Source organism: Panthera pardus, unplaced genomic scaffold, assembly GCF_024362965.1.
Source record: "Panthera pardus isolate Hobbes unplaced genomic scaffold, ASM2436296v1 HiC_scaffold_2, whole genome shotgun sequence".
Lineage (NCBI taxonomy): Eukaryota > Metazoa > Chordata > Mammalia > Carnivora > Felidae > Panthera > Panthera pardus.
The window spans coordinates 62,313,344-62,334,361 of record NW_026526765.1 but is presented as its reverse complement, the minus strand read 5'-3'; the positions used below and the strand labels follow the sequence as shown (position 1 = coordinate 62,334,361).

General features: G+C 53.4%; 1 protein-coding gene across 2 annotated transcripts in view; it reads right to left on the bottom strand.

The window, feature by feature from the left end:
- Nucleotides 1-17,152, bottom strand: part of NEURL1B (neuralized E3 ubiquitin protein ligase 1B) — a 38,807-nt gene extending 21,655 nt beyond the window's left edge. Inside the window, exons 1-2 of one of the 2 annotated variants that reach the window (XM_053907099.1) lie at nucleotides 16,956-17,152; nucleotides 7,107-7,226 (exon numbers count right to left, since the gene is read on the bottom strand). In XM_053907099.1, coding sequence (XP_053763074.1) covers nucleotides 7,107-7,226; nucleotides 16,956-16,986 — 151 coding nt within the window. In that variant the 5' untranslated portion in view covers nucleotides 16,987-17,152. The remainder of the gene's footprint in view (nucleotides 1-7,106; nucleotides 7,227-16,955) is intronic. The other variant, XM_053907098.1, reaches the window with a different exon arrangement.
- Nucleotides 17,153-21,018: the final 3,866 nt, after the last annotated feature.

Sequence of the window (21,018 nt, the reverse complement as noted above, 5' to 3'; positions counted from 1 at the left end):
TTATAAACAAGGTTAGCTTTTCTAGAACATGCACCTTTCAAGATTCATCTCTAAGGGAATTTTGCCCAGGGGACCTGGAGAATCTTGGGAAGGTCTCTTTTCAAAGGAGCTGGTTGCTGGCCACAGACCCAGGTGGCTTAGTATTGAGGTGGGAGCTTCATCCCTCCCACCTGTCCTCCATCCCAGGGGCAGTTCCTGCGAGGCTCTGGAAGCCTGGGAGATGGTGGGGTGGGTAATTACTGCACGAGTCTCTGCTTCTCATTCACAACAGCAGCTGAGTACAATTTTCATGGCAAGTGCTTATAAATTGCAGGCAACCCATAGCACACAATGGTCTGTAGACGTGGGAGAAGAACAGCCATTCCGGGGAACGAGAATCCACTGCAGGGACTAGTCGTCCCACACCCACCCACGGGGTTCACTGTGCTCTGGGCACGTTGCTGGGCTTTCATTAATGTTGAGCCTAGTGGGAGTGAGGACTGGGGAAAATGAAGAGGGAGAGGCGATGATGAGGCAGGCAAGCCGTGGCTCCCCTCCCCAAGCCTGTGGGGAGGGACGCCCCAGTCACGGAGGTAGACAGCCATGCTGGGAAGCTGGAGGCCCCCCTCCAAACAGAAGCCACAGATCCACAGAAGAAAGTATAAGAAATGAAGCCAAGGTCCTGCATAAGGAAAAAAAAAAAACTTAAGGGACTTAAATCATTCATTCACTCAACAAATGTTCAGTGAGCACCTCGTATATGCTAGGCACTGGAAATACAACCAGTTACCATGGGGGATGAGGCTCCCACTCTGATGGAATGGGCATTCCAGGGGCGGGGGGGGGGGGGGAAGCAAAGTTAGGCAACAAGGAAAACCTACTCTACCTGGTAGGATGCATTACAGAGAAAAACGTAGTCAAAGAAGCAGGGAAGAACGAAGCATTAGCACTTCCACGGAGGGCCTCTTTGATGAGTGACTTCTGAGTCGAGGCGAAGGGAGTGAGCCACAAGGGTATCTCGTTCCAGGCAGGAAGAGCATTCCAGGCAGGGGTAACAAGTGCAAAGACCCCGAGGTGGGAATGTGCTGGCGTGGCTGAGAAACAGCAAGGAAGCCAGCTGGGATGGTGTGAGCAAGTAGGGGAGGTGGAAGCAAATGAGAGCAGAGCTGGAGCCGCGAGGGGGTGGCAGGTGGGGAGGAGATCCCATGGTTGCTGCTTGTTTCTTCCTTAACTAATTTACTCCGAGGGAGAGGGACATTACTGGAGGTTTAGAGCAGAGAGGTGAGACTGCTAGGCTGTTGTGTGAAGAGGGGACTGCTCGAGGGGCAGGCAAGGAAGCTGGGGAGGACAAAGGCTACTGGATTATTCCAGGCAGAGATGATGATGGCTGACATCGGGAGGTGGGGAGGACCTGTAAAGGTGGTGAGAAGGGGTCAGATTCTGGTCCTAGAGATTTGGAGTTTTGAGGTTTTAATGAGATACATTCAATATACTTGCCTTGGGTGTATAAAATATATGCAATAAATAAGACAAATAATGGATACTTAAAGGGGAGGCGGAGAGGTGGTAAGGAGGGAGAGGAAGACACCAGGGCTGGATCCTGGAGGGCGGGGGCTTTTCCATTTCATCTTTGATTTCCCCCCCATGCTCAACAGAGGCCTGACACTTACCAGGCACCTGATAAATGCCAACTGTTGCCTCTATTATGTTAGAGCTAGAGCAGACCTCAGAAATCCTCTCTGAGAAGCCCATTTTACGGGTGGGGAAATGGGCCCAAAGAGGGAGAGGGGCCTGCCAAGTTGAAGTTCAGTAGGGGTTTGGGGAGGCCACCTCTGATAAAGGAGACAATGTCACGGTTACTTCCACCCGAGGAGGATAAGGAGAGCCCTCTTTTGTTTATAAGCCGGGTTGGCTTGGTTTCTCATATTTGCAGCCCAAACTTCCTTGATTGATAGGAGTTCCTCCGTAACCTTGAATGAGACATGAAGGAAAGGGAGCCACGAAGGGCTTTCGGCAGAGCAGGCCAGCACAGCCTGCCAGGGAGGGGCCCCCAAGGCAGTGAGGAGGGTGAACCCAGAGCCAGACTGTGGGTCATCTCCAGAACCACAAGGATAAGAGCAAGGGCCCACTGGAGAGCTTTTTGGAAGACAAAAATGAGATAAGTAAGGGAAGTACCAGGTGTAAACCGTCAGGAGAGGCAGCTCAGGGACCACAGAGCCTGCATCCTCCATGCATGCCGTAGCCTTGTGCGAGCCGCTCAGCTTCTCTGGGTTGCAGCTTCCTCCAGTGCCCACAGGCCGAATTCTCCCCAAGGTCCCCATAGCTGGCAAACACTCCAGGAAACATTAAATAGGACCACAGATCAAAAGCCCTTCTGAGCACCAAAGACCACAAGCCACTGTTATGTGATTATTTTTCTCTCCCCTGCCATCGCTGTTGTTTTCCCAGCCTTGTCTCTCAATCCGAGAGTTTCTTTGCAAAACAGCTTGGGAATCCTTACGTAGATAATCAGTCAGAGTGGCCTGGCGGTTGAAATGAACGCTGGCTGGGGAGACACACAAGGGGAAGTTTCCTGTAAAACCAACTATATGTTAGGACAAAATCTAGCCAAGTGACCAGCGGAGTTTACAGACTCGTTTAGCCTCGATTAAATGATCCAGCTTCCTTCGGGGAGTGAGGGATAAACACTGTTTCTACCCCCTCAGAGGCCAGCGCCCTGACGTGAGGCAGAAAGACCAGACTGAAAAAGTGTCTAAAGAGGATGTGTTATTTATGCAAATAGAAAATGCTTAAGGTGAAAGAACAGTAATAAGCAATCTCCAAATTGTACACCAACGTCCGCTTTTAGCTTGGCTCGGGGAAAGTGGCTTCTCCAAGAAAGAGAAAAAATGTCAGTGTGGATGGGCCCCAGGGGCCCTGCAGAACATCCTAGTTCAGAGAGGTCGACGGAAAAACTGAAGTTTATCACTTAAATTACTGCAGTAAACACCACAGCCACATTATGGAAAGTTTGGCAAGGATGAGAAAAATCCCTCCCTTCTCCCTGCCTTCACACCCTAACTCCCACGGCATTTTTCATCGGCCCTGCCCGGCCCTTATCCACGTAAGGACCATTGGCTGTGCCCTCGCTGTGTGCTGTGGCCTGGGCCAGATGTTCTCCATTTGGGGTTGTGGCTAATTCTCCAAATGAATCTTCACCTGCAGAATTGTTGAGGTGAAAAACAAAGCTCCAGGCAGTGGAGACACTTCCCTTGGCTGCAAGAAACAGTGTTGAGACGTAAACCCAGCAATGTCTGACTCCAAACCAGCGTTCCTTCCTCCTGTCCCAGCTTTCTTCCATAAGCGGTGCGGAAGTACTGAGCACCTTTTCCAAGTTTGTTGCAATCAGAGCCCCCATCCAGTTTTGCTTCCTGTCTTCTCTTTTCTAACTCAGCATTACATAAAAAGCATTCCTCCCCCCCCCCCCCCATGGCTCTTGAGCATTCACAGTGCTTGTGTTTCATGGCTGCAGAATATTCCATCGAGGGCCAAAATGTCCCCCACCGTTCCCCTCCTGGGGATCACTTCAGCTGTTCCCCCAAATGGCTAAGTCTGTGGGCACAGAGGTTCCTAGCTGCCAGGACCAGATTCAAATGGGCACACTGTAACTGGTGAAAAAACCTTCTGCCAGGACGAGGCCCCATGCCCCCTTCCTTCCATGGAAGGATGAGTACCCGCCGGCTTGTGAGGGGGGCCACCTATGGCCAGTGAGCCCCCTCTTCTTCTGGCCAGGAATCGGACCTGGGGACTCTAAGGACAAGGCAGGGCAGAGGGAGTCTTGTGAAGTAGGAGACCTCTGTAGCAGCCCATCCCGGGCGTAGGAGGGAGCAGGAAACAGTCCTGGCCCAGCCTCACAGTTGACCAAAGGCTGCTCCAGCCCCGCCAAGGTCAGAGGGGAGGGTCTTTCCAGCATTTCATCAAGGAAGCAATGCCTGGACTTTAAACGCATGGGCCAGAGATTTGGGTGTGGGGTGAGCACTGAGTGGCTGTGGATGGTTAGGGAGGACGGGACTCTATTCTGATTAAATGTTGCAACCCCCCAGCCTTGCATGAGTCCTTTGGTGAGACAGGTGGACAGAAGAGCAGTTCTGGTGGTGGCTCTGTGGTCCTCCCGCATCAGTGCCTTAGAACACCCCTCCTGGGCTCTGAGTTCGAGCCTGTGCTTTGCTGCTCGTTTGCCTTGGGTCCCTGGGCAGTCAGGTCACTTCCCAGGGCTGCAAGTTTTCATCTGGAATGGTGTGTGATCTTAGACCCCTGTCTTGGGCTGCTGAGGGGCCATGAGAGCATAGAGAGAGCCTGGCACAAATCCTGGCACACAGTAGATCACTAAACATTTCCTTCCCCGTGGGAGGCAGCAGACCCAACTCCTAGGTGAGCCCTCACCTCCAGCTCTCCCAGAGTTTTTTTCTAAATCTCAGTTTGAGAGGCAGTGAAAAAGAACACAGGCTTGCAGGCAGACAGATGTGGGTTTAAATTCTGTTTTGTCATTTCATAGCTGCGTGATGATTGTAAGGTCCATGCTTAATTTCTCTGGGTCTCCCCAACCAGGCCTAGAAAACTGGTGAGAGTCCTTACTGCCCTGCGGGACTGCTGTGAGGAGTTTTGAATTGGTGAGGTAAATTCATCAGACAGTGCCTGGCACTCAGTAGGTGTTCACTAAACACCTGATCCCTCCAGCCACCTTCGTTCCTTTGACAAGGAAGGGTTTCCGATGTCCTCTGACACCAGAGACATCTACTTGTGGGTCTGGGGGAAAACATCCGGACATGTTTGTCCATGGCGGGCTAGTGGTGATCCTGGCCAGGAAAGGCCTCTTGAAAATGCTGGGGTCACCTTCCCTTGGTGACCAAGGGCAGAGGCCCATTTTTAAGCCATCCCAGCAGCGTCCCCAATATGCACTGTGCCACCCCCTGAATGTTCCCCGCTCATCACCCCAGCCCAGTCCCTCCATTGATCTAAAAAGAGCCGGAGAAAATGGCATTTACCGCCAAGAGGACAGCAGGAAGCAACACTCCAGCTTCTCTGGCCGCCGAGATGACAGCTTCCAGCATTGGCAGCTTCCAGCAGATGGCATTCTGGCTGAAATTGTCAGCAGATTCCGCTCCACAGGGAAAGGGAGAGCGGTCTATTCTGTGCCCCTCCTTTCACAAGCAGCCTTTTACTGAGCCCCTGTTACGTGCCGGCACGTGCCTCTGTTTATTTGATTTAGTCTGTGGGACAACCATGGTTTTACCACCTTCATTTTCCAGTGGAGGAAATCGAAGCCGCCAAGCTGGGCAGTGGCAACCGAGGGCCAGGCTTGGGCCCTTCTTCCCACAGCCCACCCCTTCTCCAAGGCAGTCCCTTGTGACCGTCGGGATCAGGGGTCATGGTCCTTGTTAAGGGTGATGAAAGCTATATGCGCCTCTGTCCCCCCCAAAATACCCACCCTCCATGCACATAATTTGGCATTCAATTTCAGAGGCTTCCTGGGTGCACATAACCTCTAACCTTAGACTGTGTGCCTCCAGCAAGAAGTTTCTGGTTCCAGTGACATTTGCCCAAGTCCACAATGTAAACCAACGCTGTTGGCTGTCGGAAGCAACGTGGTGCGTGTGTGTGTGTTAGCGTGTGCTTTAGAGAGGAAAAGGCAAGGCTGGTATTTGCCAAGGCTTTCCTCCACCCAAGGCAGGATGAGAATATCAGGCAACTTTGGCAACAGGAAGTACCTTTGCCATTGGTGGGTTTGAAAGTGGGGTAGAGAAAAAAACAACCAACCTCCCCTCACCTCTGCCAAATGGGGCAGTGACATGCTCCCAGGAGACAGACGCCAGCGTAATGGGACTTTGTTCTCTGTTTCAGCGGCCTGGGAGGCCAGCGCCCAGGATGGAAGGGGGCCAGCCCACATGGGAAACCGCCACCCTGCTCCTCCCCTCCCCTCTTCTTTGCAAACAAAACTTCCTCCCCTCTTCTTTGCAAACAAAACTCGGTCACCCCAGTGCAGCCGGGAAGGTCCCACACTCCTGTCAGCAGCTGCAAGGAGCCTGGGGAGGGGAGGGAGGCCAGAGGTCAGGCGACACCGCTTGTTGGGAGAAAAGCCTGCTCCTTCCAGGCCTAAGTGGCAACCCTCTTTGCTCAAGTGGGCTCAGATGCGGCAAGTTCCCAGGGGGTGAGGTCATCCCAACTCCCCCTCGCGTGCTCACTGGAGTCAAGATTTCCTGGTCCATTCTGACCCTCTGCTGGGCCCCTGCGCTGGGGTCTCTTCTTGATAAACTGCCCCAGGAAACTCTGACCTTAGAGGTGCCAGCTCCCACAGTTAGGGCCTGGAGTGGGGGATGTGCCCTCATTCTTTCTCAAGTACATCACTTCCTCCTTCATCTGACATTTATGGAGCATGCGCCCCATGCCAGGGCCTGCATTGGCTGCAGGGACACGTGCACTGACAAGCAACCGCAGTCCCTGCCCTGCCCTGCCCTGCCCTGCCCTGTAACTGAGAGACCAGCAGGGGGACGGACGCAGACGCCAGGACAGCAGAGGAGCCACTCTGCAGACTGAGGCAGAAATGGCTGGAAGGAGGGTAGGGATGAGAAAGTGTGTTTGATGCAGGGGGAATAGCACAGGCAAAGGCCTGGAGGTGAGAATGAATGGAATGCACTTAAGGAACTATAAGGAATATAGGGCAGAAGGGAGCAGGGAGGCTGGAGGAGGGAGTCAGGGGCTGCATCACAAAAGGTCTTAAAGGCCGCGCTGAGGGGGTTAAATTCCTCAGGGGACCACTGAAGTGTTTGGAGCTGGTAGGAACCCTGAAGGATCCACCTCTCCCAAGATCCACCTCTTCAAGCCCAGTTTCTTCCCATGGAAACTGTCCCTGTCTCTCTTCCTGCCTATCAGAATGACCTAACATGGCGGGAGTAAGAAAACAGTCCAGGTTTCAAATGTTGCTGCCAACTGCTGGTACAGTCTTGCCCCTCAGCACCTGCTTCTCCTCCAGGCAGCCCCTGGCACCTGCCTGCTGATAAGCTGGCTGAGTCTGCCAACTTTCTCCTCTGCCTTGAGGGCAGCCACTCTTCTGGCCTGGGTGGAGCCCAGAAGCCTGACTGCTCACTAACCTGTAGGGCCCCATCCTGACTTTGTGGAACAGTAGATCCACTGGTCCTGCTTCTCAGGGTCAAAGCGATGCTGGAGAAGGAGGAGACTCTCCTTGAACCATGCTGTCCTGGCTCCTAGAGCTGAGGAAATGTTCCTCGTGAGCCCCACCGCTGGGCAATGTTTGCTGGCCCTGAGGGGCGGGGAGCCCAGCTCTGGCACAGTGAACGTGCTTGCCATGTGGTCCATTCACCCCTCACCACCTCCTGCCGGGTGGCTTCCAGAGGAGGAAACCGAGGCCCAGAGAGGTGGACATCCTCATGAGGGCCACCAGCCTGTGAGGGCAGGGTCTGTTTTCAGATCTGGTCCTGACTCCAAAGGCTGCATCTTTCCTGTTTTATGCCTCATTCCACGCCAAGGTCTCTTGCTTCCCTCTGGATATGCCAGAAAAAAACTAGATTATGTACAAGCAGCTTAAGCCACCTTCTGGGAAAGAAGTGTAGTGATGCCCTGACTTGGTTTCAGGGAGGGATGGGGGGGTGGTGGTATCATCAATCAGCTTGTTTTGAGCGGCTCAAAGGCCACAGTTTGGCGGAACTTGAGATGAACAATAAGCAGCATCTAAAAAAGGAAAGCGGGTGACTGATTACAGCAGGGCAGGGAGGGAGCCCCAGTGCCTAATGTCCCCAAGGCCTCAAAAAGGAACTGGGGGTGGGACCTGATGAGCGAGACAGACCTCCCAGGGGGCAATGCAGAGACTGAAACTTGGCCTACATTCACCAGACCTCCTGTGATCCTTCTGGGTGAGGTAACTGCTACCAGACCCATTGCCAGTGAGGCAGGGAGGCTCAGGGAGGTTGGGAGAGCTGCCCAAGGCCACACAGCCAGGAAGTGGTGGAGTTAGCATTTGAACCCCTACTAGCCTGGCTCCACAAAGCTAGGAAGAAGAGGCTATGGCTGCTTCAGGCAAAGCGTAGAAGTCGTCCCTGCGGGGAAGGAACAGAGCACGGTGCCCCGCACACAGTGTGGGTCCTCAGCTAAAGTTTCCTTCCCTGCCATGTTGGACTCTGAGGCTCGCCAAGAAGTGACTCTGGAGGGTGCCTCTGCCACTCTGCTTCCTTCTCTGAAGATCCAGCTTTCTCCTTTCCCTCCACCTCCTCCATCATGCTGACCGTCCTCCGAATCCCCGAGGGCTCATGGGAATAGGTGAGTGAGGACTGAGGATGCCGCAGGAAGCCTATGTGGCTCCGGAAAGACCTGGCTCAGGATTCCACTCAGATGGGAAGCCAAAATCCATGCATGCCCTTGACCATTATGCAGAACTGCTTCTCTAGCCAACCAGTGGGTACTTCAGTGATCTATCACGGGGACCTGAGAGGAACAGGACTAATGGTCCTACCGTTCCTCCCCACCCCAGCCCCCTCAACCCCGTCAATTTCAGGAGCGCAGACCCCTTTGCCTTCAGGGAGACTTCTGGAGCCCTTGTCTTGTGTTGGGCTCAGACTTCTCACGCAGTTCCCTATCTGTACCTCATTGCCTGACCACAAAGGAGGTAGCATCATTATCCCCATCTTAGAGACAAGAAAGTGGAGGCTCAGAGAGGGAAATGACTTGCCCAGAGTGACACGGGTTAGATACAGTAGAACTATTTGAACTCAAGACTGCCTCCAAAACCGTGCTCTTTCCATCACCTCTCTTGGGATTCCAGTCAAAGACCTCATCTGTAATTGCTGTGTGACCCTGCACTCTGGTCCCGGTGTCCCTATCTGCCAAATAGGAAGTAGGTTCCAAGCTCCCTCCGGTCCTAGGAACAGAGTCCCTGGGGGACTTCTCTGCAGGGATGAAGGTCTGGGCCATCCTCAGAGTCAGGGAAATTCCGCTGTCCCATCTCCTGACCTTGAATTGCCCCCAAACCTTGAGGGGAAGGGAAGCTCTTGGGTGGAGTGGAAAGTTACCAGGCAGACCCAGCTTTGAAGATACAGGGTATGCATGTGCCCACCCAGCTCTTAAATCCATCATCCTTGGGGGGAAAAGGAAAGAAAGCACGTGCCCAAGGGATATAACTGTAATATAAACAATGTGTAATGTTGAAGGCATAAACAGAATACACTTGTTAATAGCTGTGGGCATCCTGCCAAGTGCCAATCCTGCCCCAGATACCCCCACTCACCCATTTCCCCAAATGGCTTACTCATAAAAGAACTTTCTCCCCACCGCCCAGAGGTGAGGCAAGAGGCCAGCTGAGTCCCAGTAGTAAGAATGCAGAGAGAAAAAGAAACAAGGGTGAGCTGAGACTGATGTCCAAGGACGACTGTCCCAAACCCCCTCAGAAATATCTGTCACCGAGTCTGCAAAAATGCTGAGGCTGGGAGACTAGGGGTGCGGAACAGACCCAGGCGAGGGCAGGTGGCTTCATCTGTCTGTGCCTTACTTCCTGAGCTATAAAATGGGCCCAAGACCTTCCAAGCCACAGAACTGTCAGGAGGATTATATAAATGAAAGATTGTGAAGGGGCCTGCAGGCGTTCAGCAGATGAACAGTGGATAGCACACCCCATAAGACCCCAAGGTCAAAGGGCACCTTCATGAACAATTCATCCTGGATCCATGTGATGCTCAGTTGCTTCTACAATGTCCATCTCAAGTCCCAGCTGGGCTAAACACCAGTGCCACTCCAGCAAAGGGCACTTGTTCCTCACTGCTCTCATTCCACCTGCAGACTGCTTCCACAGTTAGAAAGTTCTTCCTTTGACTCAGCTGATACCTGCCTCCACATGATGTCCACACACTGGTCATGTCTACATTTGATCCACAGTACCGTTTCCCATCAGGTCTGCTCTCTGACCTCAGGCTATGTTGCCAGGGATTCTTTGCTCTCCCCAGATGACCTGGCCCTTGCTTTGTTGTCTAGAAAGCCCTCAGGACATCACCTGTCCCCTGACCTGCTTTGAAAGGGGGTTGGAGATCTACACAACAGACGTCAGGGAATATCAGCTGGGATCGTCTCAGTAAACCCACAGGCCACCTGGAGACTGTCCCCACCCTGCCACGCCTAGAGGCAGGACGTGAGACAGACAACTACAGAAGTAGGTGAACGCACTAACCGACCTGCAGGATTTCTAAATGCTTACAGATTTCTGCTCAATACTATGAAGGCTTCTAGTGCGAATATGAACCGCCTCCCACCTGACCCCCCACCCTGACTCAGCAGTCACCCTTCCCACACAAACATCCTCTCCTTCTAGCAGGAATCCTGTCGGACTACCCTTGCTGTGTGCCCTTGGGCAAGTTATTTCCCTCTCTGTCCTCTGTTCCCTCAACAGTTGTAAGGGACTAACAGTAATAGCTCTCTCATGGGGCTTGTTCGGAGGGTCAAGTGCAGGCACCTACTTAGAACTGTGTCTGGCACAGACGGGCTGTGTGATACAAGTTAGCGGTCATTGTTCTTCTGAGTCTGTCTCCCTCAGGAGCACAGGGCTCAGCATAGAGGAGGGGCTTGTGTCCCCAGGAAGCCCATAATCCTAACAGGCACCCCATGTGAGCACTTCCTATCTGCCAGACGCTTTGCATGCCTGGGGCTACGATTAAGACGAGGACATGGGACCAGGACCACAGCCTGTGCTGTTACCAACTCTGCTGTGGGTGGATGACAGCACAGCAGGGAGACAGGATGCTTGCTCCTCACCTGCAGGAAAGCCTGGGTGCTGGACGAGGAAGGGTTCTCGCCCTAGCCCCGTGCCCTTGCTGACTGATTGGTGGGGCTGCCTCTGGGCGGGAAGGGCCTGTGAATAGCCGGACTCAGGGGAGAGGGTGTGGGTGCACCGTGACCCCTGCCGATGGCAGGTGGGAGTGGCCGACTGCAGGCCAGTTTTTACCAGGCAGAAATATCAGGAGCCTAAGCCTGGGGGAAAGGGTGCGGAGCTCAGATTCCCCCTCCTCCAGGGCAGGATTCCCAGAGGTCAGCTTTTGAGTCTCCAGGCCTGGAGGGAGGGAGGGAGGGAGGGAGAGGTGAGGGGGATGGACCTTTTCCACGGGCAGCTTCATTCTGTCCACGGGAAGGACAGCTTGAGAGGGGTGGGGCTCAGGATGAGGACAAAGGGCAGCAGCCCCAAGATGCCTCGAGGGGCAGTGCCCCTTGGTGATGGAGGAGAAGGAGCTTTGGAACTGGGCAGGCCTGCGGTCAAATTCCACTCTGCCAACTTCCTGGCTGCCTGTCCCAAGGCAGGTCTCGTTTCTCCTCTGAGCTCAGTTTCCTCATCTGTGAAATGGGAAACTACTTCTGGAAGGCTGGTCCTGACGGCTGAAATAGGAATGAAATAGATAAAGGGCCCGGTATGGGGCAAGCATGCTGAAGATCTGAGCGCTCTACTATAGCCCAGGTGAGCGCTTACTACCTACAGGGCTGCACCCAGGCCTCCTTCCTTTCCCCTCTCTGCTTGAAGCACAGCCCTGGCTTCTGGGCTTCTATTTTAAGCCCTCATAGAGCACCACTAAATACAGAAAACGCTTTGGTCCAAAAGAGGGCAGAGCTGACCCTTCTTGTCTGCAGGGAAGATTAAACAGTCCTTCCAGCCAAGCCCAGTGAAAATGCTATGCCCCTGCTGGCAAACTCAGCACATCATCCCGGCAGGGAGCGTGGCAGCTAAGAAATCTAAGCCTCCTGACTGCGGGCTGGCCTGCAAGAAACCATCCCCTCCTCTCACATCGCCTCTGCCCGCCCCTGACTCCACATACCACCCCGGCTTGCACTGGGACCCCCAGAATGCCACAGTTCCCCCCCATATGCCCTGCTCTCCCTCCATTCGGGCCTCTGTCTTAAACAGCTTTCCTTCCCTTGACTAACTTCTCTGCTTTCTGGTCTCACTGGACAGTACCTCCTCCAGGAAGCCTTCCTGCCTCCTGTTCTGGGCTATCACGGCCCCCAGGGTCCCCCTCCCCCACTTACTATAACTGCTCCGTCCTTGTTGGTCTTTCCCACTAGACCTCGAGTCCCTAAATCCAGACTGTGACCCCAGGCTCAGCACAGAGCCCAGCCTGGAGGTCTGGTGAACAAACGAAAATGGCAAAATACAAACTGCCAAGAAGATTCTTCTCGTCAGAAATCTGGTGTCCTGGACAGAGCTGAAGAACGCTTAGGAATTGCTGCTGTCAGTATGCATGAAAGGGACGCCTCCTAATCGGGCCCCTGGATTCAAGGCTGGTGGTCACCTGGGACAGAGCTTTCAAGGCAGGAAGTGAAGGGCAGCAATAACCATGATAGCAAAAGCCCCAGGCATTGTGCCAAGACTACCTGCCATATTCCATTTAATTATCGCCGCCGCCAATTACGAGGGAGCTACTACCCCCGTCGTCCCCGTCTCGCAGTGAGGAAACTGAGGCACAGAGAGAGACCTTGCCTGAAGTCACTCCCCTAAGAAATGGCTGAGCTTAGATTTGAAACCAGGCATCCTGACTCCAAGATCTGTGTTCTAGACCCAGCACCAGACCTCCCACTGCTGTAGACCAGTGAATGGTCTCATCACAACTCTTAATCACTGCAGCCCATGGAGCCCAACACACACACATACACACACACACACACACGCACACACACATGCACACACAACTGAAACAAAGTTCATGAAGCAAAAACACTCCTTACTACCTCAATGCACTTGATATGTTATTTTTTATTCTGTTCTATTTTTAAAGCTGGTCAGACATGACCCCCAGTAGACAGAGCACTTGGTCTGGTGGCCAGGCCTCATTTGGGGGCACTGGGCACCACCCCTCCCCCTCTGAGGCACAGGGTAGCAACAGCTTGTGCTCTCCATCGAGACAACCAGCTACTTGTCCTATTCTGTTAGTGCATCCTGTATCCTCTTCCACTAGAGGCCAGCTCGATGGGGACCTCCAGGGGCTGTCCATCCCATTCAAGCTGAAACCCCAGGGCCTGGGACGTGACAGGTGGCTAAAAGATGTCAGCTGAATCAGTGAAGGTGCACACTCCGGAAAATGCAGAGCAGGACAGACCCCAGAGTCCCTCCAGCTTGGGCACATGGAGAGATGTTGCCTCCCTGTAAAATGGGGTAACTATAGCCCCTCTAAAGGGTTGTTACAAGGGTTTAAGATAGATAACGTGGGTAAAGGCCCTGACTCAGAGTTTGGCACAGAACAAGGTCAACACACGTCCTTCACTCCAAGCTCTAGGATGCCTAACAATTGAACTAACACTAAAAAGATCCATTGACTTGGTCAAGCACAGACCAACTTAATGATTAAACCCAACTGGCAGTTTGAATTCAGTCTCTTCTCCAACCAGAACTATGAGTGAGCTCCAGAGGCGAGCTGAGGGAGGGGTTGCAATGAACTGGTAGAAGAAGGGGGAAGAGCCCCCCGCCCCGGAATTCTAGTCTCCTCTAACCCCACTTGTTTATACTCTTACTATTTTTCTTTACAAAACCCAGATTAAGGGAAACGGAATCCAGAGAAAAGGGCCAGGTGGTATTAGGAATAAGACAGACCTGGGTCTTCTAACCCCAGCTTTGCCACTGCCTAACTGTGTGAGTTGCATCGAGTGTTGGTAACCTCTCTGTGCCTCAGTCTCCCCATCTATAAAATGGAGACGAATGGCATCTTACTTTGCAGTACTGAACTGCAACTAGTAAGAGAACGGGTAACGCACACAGTAGGAACTTAGCAAATGTGAATTCCCTTGCTGACTCCTGGACCGTTCTATTTATAGGGCATTCCTCTGAATGTGCCCTTTGTGAAGATTACCAAGGGGCTTCCCTACAGCAATCATAAACGACCTTCCCTTTCTTTGGCTTGTCATCACTGCACACAATAACATACCATAATTACTCGGGGGGCCCCAACCGATGTCTGAACCATGGGTTGGGGGGATACTGCATGTCAGAGGAAGAATGCAGCCCTTTGGAGCTAAATAAACCTGGATTCCAGTCCTGGTTCTACCAACTGGATGAGCCATGTGAACTGGGGTGAGTCATTTTATCTCCCTGAGCCTTAGTTTCCTTATCTGTAGATGGAGATGATGATCTCTACCTTGCAGGGCTGTTGCAAGAATTAAATTCATCGATTCATTCAACAGATATTTACCGAACAGCTATGCACTAGCCACTGCTCCAGGTGCTGAATATACAGCGGTACATAAAACACACAAAATCCTCCCTGGGGAGACAGATGATGAAACAGCTAACTACACATACAGTATAGCACATGGTGGTCATGCTATGTAGAAACACAGAGTGGGGGAAAGTAAGTGGGGCGTGCTGGGGGCAGGGGCAATGCCAGGACCCACATGGGAGCAGGGACCTAAAAGAAGCAAGGGGGAAACCATGTGGAGGTCTGGGGGAAGAATGTTCCAGGCAGAAGGATCAGCAAGTGCAGGAGCCTTAAGGAGGAGCATGCTTGGCATGTAAATGAAGCCACATATGCAGGAAGCCTGGCATGGAATCCAGGTGCTTAGCAAATGCCAGCTCTCTATTTCAAGTCCCATAGAAGGAACCCCACGCATGTGTCCTTTTCCTGAGAACGAAAGCACCAGGATTTCTACAGGGCAGGACTGAGCCAAGCATTCTTTCAGCCTAGGATGCAGGCAACATGTGAGCTCTACCACCGGTTTTTGAGCCCCTGCCAGCCACTAGGCTCTGGGTTGGGCAACCAGGGATCCAAGATAATCAAGACATGGTTTCTGTCCTCAGGCAGCCTCAAGGCAAGTTGTGGAGAGGGGCGACGGCAATGCAACGTGGTCAGATGGACAAGCAGAGACTTAAGAAGGTATCTAGGTAGCCTAGCGAAGGGTGGGATTGGGTGTGGGTGTTCAAGGAAGGCTTCCTGGACACGGTGACAAGTAAGCTGAATTGTAAGAGATGGACTAGACAAGAAAGGCTATTCCAAGTGTGCGGAGCGGCATGTACTGATCACAGAGTTGTAAAGAATGGCCCGGTGTATGTGAGAAACTAATTACAGAACAGGTTGGAAAACAATTAATGGCCCTTCATATTCTCAGCGCCAGCAACCAGGAATTCCAGTTCGCTCCCCTTCCTCTAACTCAGTGCAAGCTTCAGCCCCGTGGGGAGTTTTAATTTTTCACACTTAGCTACTGCAGCAGGTAATAACCTCAACCCCCCCAGCTCCTTGCCCAGGATGGCCCAGTCCACACAGCAAGAGCCCAGTGGGATGGAGAATATATAAATCTCAAGCTATTTTTAGCCTGCCTGGCTGTGTCTGTCCCTTCACCCACCCTAAAGCTGACCCACAGGTGGCACAATGTTTTTTTTGTTTTTATGGGACTAGAACAGCATCAGTATTTTTTATTAAGAAATCCTACAAAGGGGCCCATGATGCAGCCAGGTGTCTTTGTGGCCAGGAGAATATCTGCTGCCACCTTTGTCGGCATCCCTGCATACCTCCGGACTAGGTGGGTGGACTCTCCCATCCCCATCCAGCCAACATCCCTGCTCATAGGAGATCGAGGCCACCCTCCAGTAAGTGGACCTGGGTTCAAACCCCACCTTTGCCTCTGGCTAGCTGACGACCCCCTGCTGGTGACTTCACCTGGCTGAAAATCTTGGGGGTTTTGAGCACAATGGCCCTCACGCTGCCCAGAAGCTTAGAAAGTAGGAGTTGGCTCTTCTTCCATAAAGCAACCTTGGGAATCCTGAGCACAGCACCACCCATTTCAATCCCCTCCAGGGGAGGAAACAATTATGTTTTGATATAAAGCCTAGAAAGGGGGGCTATATGAGAGTGTTAGAGCACAAACCAGTGACATGTCTCTGCTCCTAAAACCTCACACTAAATTTGCCCCACAGCCAGATGATTTGCTACCCCACTGAGCTGGGCCTTTGTACTTTAAAAATACACATATCTCTCACTTTGTGCCTAAAGGATGCTACCAATGCCCAGCCTTAAGCCAAAATAAGGGCTTTTTCTAAAGACTTGGGGTGGGGGGATGGCAGGGCAAGGAGAATGGGTTCAATCCAGATTACCCCCTCTTAGCGGTATGACCTTGGGTGAGTCATCTCTCCTCCTCTGAGCCTCAATTTCTTTATTTGTAAATTTGGGATAAATATCTTTATAATGAAAAGCTACTTTGTATGCCGAGCTGGGGTATGCAAAGCGCTGGACACAGAGCCCCCTGGCACAGTGATCTGCTTCCCAAATTACCAGGTATTCTCTAGTAAGGCCCCCTCTGCTCCCCATCTCCCACCCTCCCACCCCCCCACCCCCCTCCCCATCCCCTTACTCTGGCCCGGAGATTCTATGGTGATGTTAACTAGGGGGCGATGCGCTTTGCAGCGGTGACTCTGAGGGACTAGAGAGCCCCCAGCTGAGCGGACACCAGAGGGGGGCGCAGCCGGGGTGCGCGTGGGAACGTGGCCAAACCAAGGCAGCATGTGCCGCGGGGGCGCTGGCGGCTGGAAATTGGGGTACCCCTGCAAGCGCCCCCCACTTTCAGCAGCTGCAGTCTCGGCACAAGGGCTGGCTTCTGGCCGTCGGAAGCCCTGGGGATCCCTACTCCAGTCACCCCCCAAGGCGCCCCGGGCTCCCTCCTCAGCGCCCTCGGGCTGAAACAAAGGCGAGGGGGCGCGCGGCATCGCCCCAGCGGCCCCTTCGCGCCTCTGGCCAAGCAGAGCGATCGAGGACTGGGGTCCCCAAGGTAACCAGGACGCGGTACCCGTCCTCCCGGAGCGCAGAACCCCGCCGAGGGGCGCGCGCTAGCCGGGGTGCAGGAGGCACCGGAGACTCCAGCCCGCTGCGCGCCGAGGGCTCCGAGGGGTGGGGTGGCTCTCCGGAAGTCACCCAGCGGGTACCCTAGGGAGAAGAGAACCCCAGCGCCCGCCTCCCAGGCAGGGCTCCCCGGCGTACCTGGCAGGGTCCGGTGCACCGTGTTGCCCATCGCTGCGTCGGGGCGCTGCGTCGGCGGCGGCGCGCTCGGGGCGCACGGAGGCTAATAACGCGGTGGGCCGGGCACCCGGGCCGGGGTCGGGCTCCGGGGCATCGCGGCTGCACCGGCGAGCCGGCGGGCTGCAGCTGGGGCGGGCGCCTGAAGGGAGGCGGCGGCAGCGGGAGGAGGCGGAGCCAACCGGCCCGAGCCCGCCGGCTCCGCCTCCGCCTCCCGCCGCCTCCAACCAAGCAGGGAGGGGCGGGGCCGCCGCCGCCGCATCTTTTGAAAGTTTGGACCGGGCGGCGGGAGCAGAACCGCCGAGCCTCCCGCTCGCGCGGCTCCCGCGCCCTGGGCGGGAAGACGCGCTGGCAGCCGGGTGCCTTCGGGGTGCCAGGCCCGTCATCGTGCTGGCCTGTCACTCGTTTATTCCAACACTTCGAAAAGGCCTAGTGTATGCCAGGCCTCTTCCATGCTCTGGGCCATAGGGAGCCAAGCTCTCACCCTGGCGGTGCACTAATGCGGGGTTCGGGGGTGGAGAAGTACAGGCAGGCAGAGGAGGTCGCTTAAGGCAGTGTAAAGATAACCCAGTCGGGGTGGCCGCGGTGGGGGTAGGATCACGGACCTACGAATAAGAGACACCTAGGCAGTATCCAAAGGTTGGGAGGAGGGAACATAGTAGAACACGTATTAAGTATATGCCAGGCGCTGTGCTGGGCACTGTAGATACAGACAAGGCATGCAAATGGTGAAAACAGAAATAACAAGCAATTTAGATCACACAATATTATGATCAGAGTCAGCAGGGAAATAAGATAACTGTGACATTGTAACTTTGTTTGAGGGGCTTAGGGAGAACCTAGTGGCATGCCTGTTCCATCTGATGAAACAGCAAGGAATCAGCCACGGGAAGAGCTGGGGAGAGTGTTCTTGGCAGAGGGAGTAACAGGCATTCCTCATTCATTCATTCATTCATTCACCCCCACAGGTATTTTCTGAGCAGCTCTCCTATGCAAGAACCCAGACCAAACTCAATGGGAAGTGAAGCCTGCTAGTTCCTGCCCTCACTGGGCTCCATTTTGCAGATTGGAACACTGAGGCTCAGGAGATGCAATGACTTACCCAAGAAAACCCAATACTAAACCAGGTTGTCTCCCCCACCCCCCCAGCTCTACTTCCCATGCTCTAGTATCCTTTATGAAATATGTATTATTACCCCACTTCACAGATAGGGAAATTGAGGCTCAGGGAACAGAAAAGAGGTGCCCAAAGTCTCCCAGCTGGCAAGGGGCAAAGGTGGCCTGGAGCTATGTGAATGAAATGGGGGTATCCAGGGGAGAGCCCCCTGGCTCTGTTTCTCCAGTGCCTTCTGCCTAGGGTTCCTGACCCATCCCAGAGGGTTCTCATTCTTCAAGTTAGCTCAAAGCCTCCGCCTCTGGGAAGCTTCTCCGTACCCCACCCACCCTGACTCCTATATATCTGGACATAAGGTTGCCTTGTATTCAAGTTGCTAGTTTCTCATATTATAGGTGCTCTCTCAGTTACTTAATTTGTAAACACAAGTCCTGTTTGGGAAAGGTACATTAGTTCAAAACACCCTCAATCCATGTGGGTTTGGGATGCATATAGAGGTCAGCCTTATTGTAAAAGGAGTCAAGGAAACGTTACTCACGTAAAGCAATGCAGTGTGAATGGGACTTTGGGACTACGAAGGGAAGGTCACAAAGGGTGACTGCCAGGGAGATTAGTGTCAACAGACCTTTTAAAGGTACTTTCAGAGCATCCAACTAGGAGGCTGTGTTGTGTAGACCACAAATGCTTACCTGCAGCAAATGAAGCCTCAGCTGCCCTAATGTTTTACAGATGGTACCCGCGGAGGGGACACAGTGTCCAGGGGTCACTGACCTGTGTATCTAAAAGGGCTGTGTTTTAGCATCTTGATCCCTGTGAATGAGATGTGCTGTGGAAAACTAAAAAAGCACCCACAACCACCCCCCCCCCCCGCCCACCACACACACACACACCAGATGATGGGGACACTGACATCAAAGCCACACACAAAGAATTTGAACCAAATAGTTTCTTGAAATTTGAGAGTGGACAAAGGCAGTCTTTCCAAATTAATATTTCATGTAACAATTATTCAAAATACGTAGGTCACACTAAAAAACTAAACATTGCAAGTAGATATCTATTTCAACTCCACCCTTTAAAGGTTAGACTATTCAGCTCTATGGTGCATCTTCTCATTGGGGGAATAGAGGTTGCCGTTGACCTTTATTTGGGTTGCCTTATATTTGTGCACGTACGGTAGCTGCTCACCCCTCCGAGGTACCTCTGCACTTTGTTCTGTCCCTCAATTATACCCTTAGGGCAGGTGCCGTAGCTGTTAGCCTTACATCCACTCCACTGGCAGATGGGAAGCCACCTGTGGGCAGGACCCTGGTAGTATTCATTTATACATCTTCAGTGCTCAGAACAGGACTGGCTATAAGCAGATGCTCAATACACCTTTGAATAAACTGGCCGCAGAGATGCATTGCCCTGAACTGGGAGAAGAAAGGGAAGAAGGAGGGAAGGAAGGGAGGAAGGGGTAGGAAAGAGTTGTGAAGGAATGAGAATTAGTTGATAGTAGCCCTGGACTCTGGTGTGATCAATAGTGACATGTGTGGGGAGAAACAAACAAAATAGGGATGCATTAACAGAAGTGTAGCCTTAGGACAAAGGAGGGGCTTGCTGCTCCAGTGCATGCTGATTAGACCATTCGAGGAGAAGGTGCTTTGACTCTGAGCACCGTACTTGAAAAGCAGGCAAAAGTGATCCATAAAGGTGGGGACGGTGGCTCTGGGAGCAAGAAAGATCCCTGTCACAGGAGACGTGCGAACAGAAGCAGGGGCTAGGGGAGCATCCTTGGGCCAGGGTAGCAGCCTCTGGCCATAACCTCCCCTGGGGTTTGAATTTCACACCTCACCCCCCCAACCCGTTCCCTTAACCACGCCCAGAATCCCACAGACTAAGCCACCCTCCCTTAGCACCAAGACCTGTCTTGGGCTGCAGGGGCCCCTGGGTGGGGCTGGCTCTCTTGATGTGCAGTGTTGGCACAGTCTCCTAGGGCAGTGGGGAGAGGGAAGGCCCTGGCCAGGCTCGTGGGCACTGCTCCCTCAGGGCAGGCCCTGGCAGGCCCTGCGCCATGCAATCACAGGCAGTCAGGTGCACCTCATAAAAAGGGCACACACTGAGCTGGGGGGGGGGGGCGGTGTGTGTGTGAAAAGACCTCTTCTTCCAGGGAGCTGAAGGGTGTTTGCCTACACTCCTCCCCGCAACTCACTCAGGAACAGAAAATCCAGGTTGCAATCAAACCACAAAGCTGGGTTTTTAAATTGCTACAGGAGGGCTCTACTTTCCAGTGAACTCCGCCTATCAAACCCTCAATTTCCAGACCTAGCGGGTCTTCACCCACAAAAGCGACATTTTTCAGTTCCCGGTGACAAAGCGCCTCCCGGGTAGTGGGCACCAGGCTGTGCCCTGTGAGCGACCCTCCTCACAATCAAACAGCGTGGTTAGTAACACAATTCCCATCTTGCAGGAGAGGAAACCGCGGCAGGGAGAGAGGAGGGAACTGCCCCGTTCGCAGGACCAGGAGGAGGCAGAACCCCGAAGGTTCTCTGTTCTCCCTTTTTACAGAGGAGGAAGCAGGCTCAGAGCACTGAAGCCACTTGGTGAGCAAATCATGTTTGTGTGGATCCGAATCTGCTGCACATTCCTTGGCAGCTAAGGCAAAAAGGGCAAGGGACTCATCCCGTGGCCTTCCTTGTCCTGGTTTTTCCAGGACGCACTTTTGGTGCTGGAGCAAGGGCCAAAGGGGAGCTCATCCTTGGTGCATGGGAAGTCTGAGTGGGTGGAATCTTCCTCCGAGTTTGCCCCAAGACACATCAACAACGTTCTGATGGATGGATCCCATGCTGGCCATCAGAAAAGATCAAGGGCTGACAGTTTTCCTGGAATCCAGCGGAGGCAGCTGTGTTAGAGGCTGGGGTCATAGGGGCC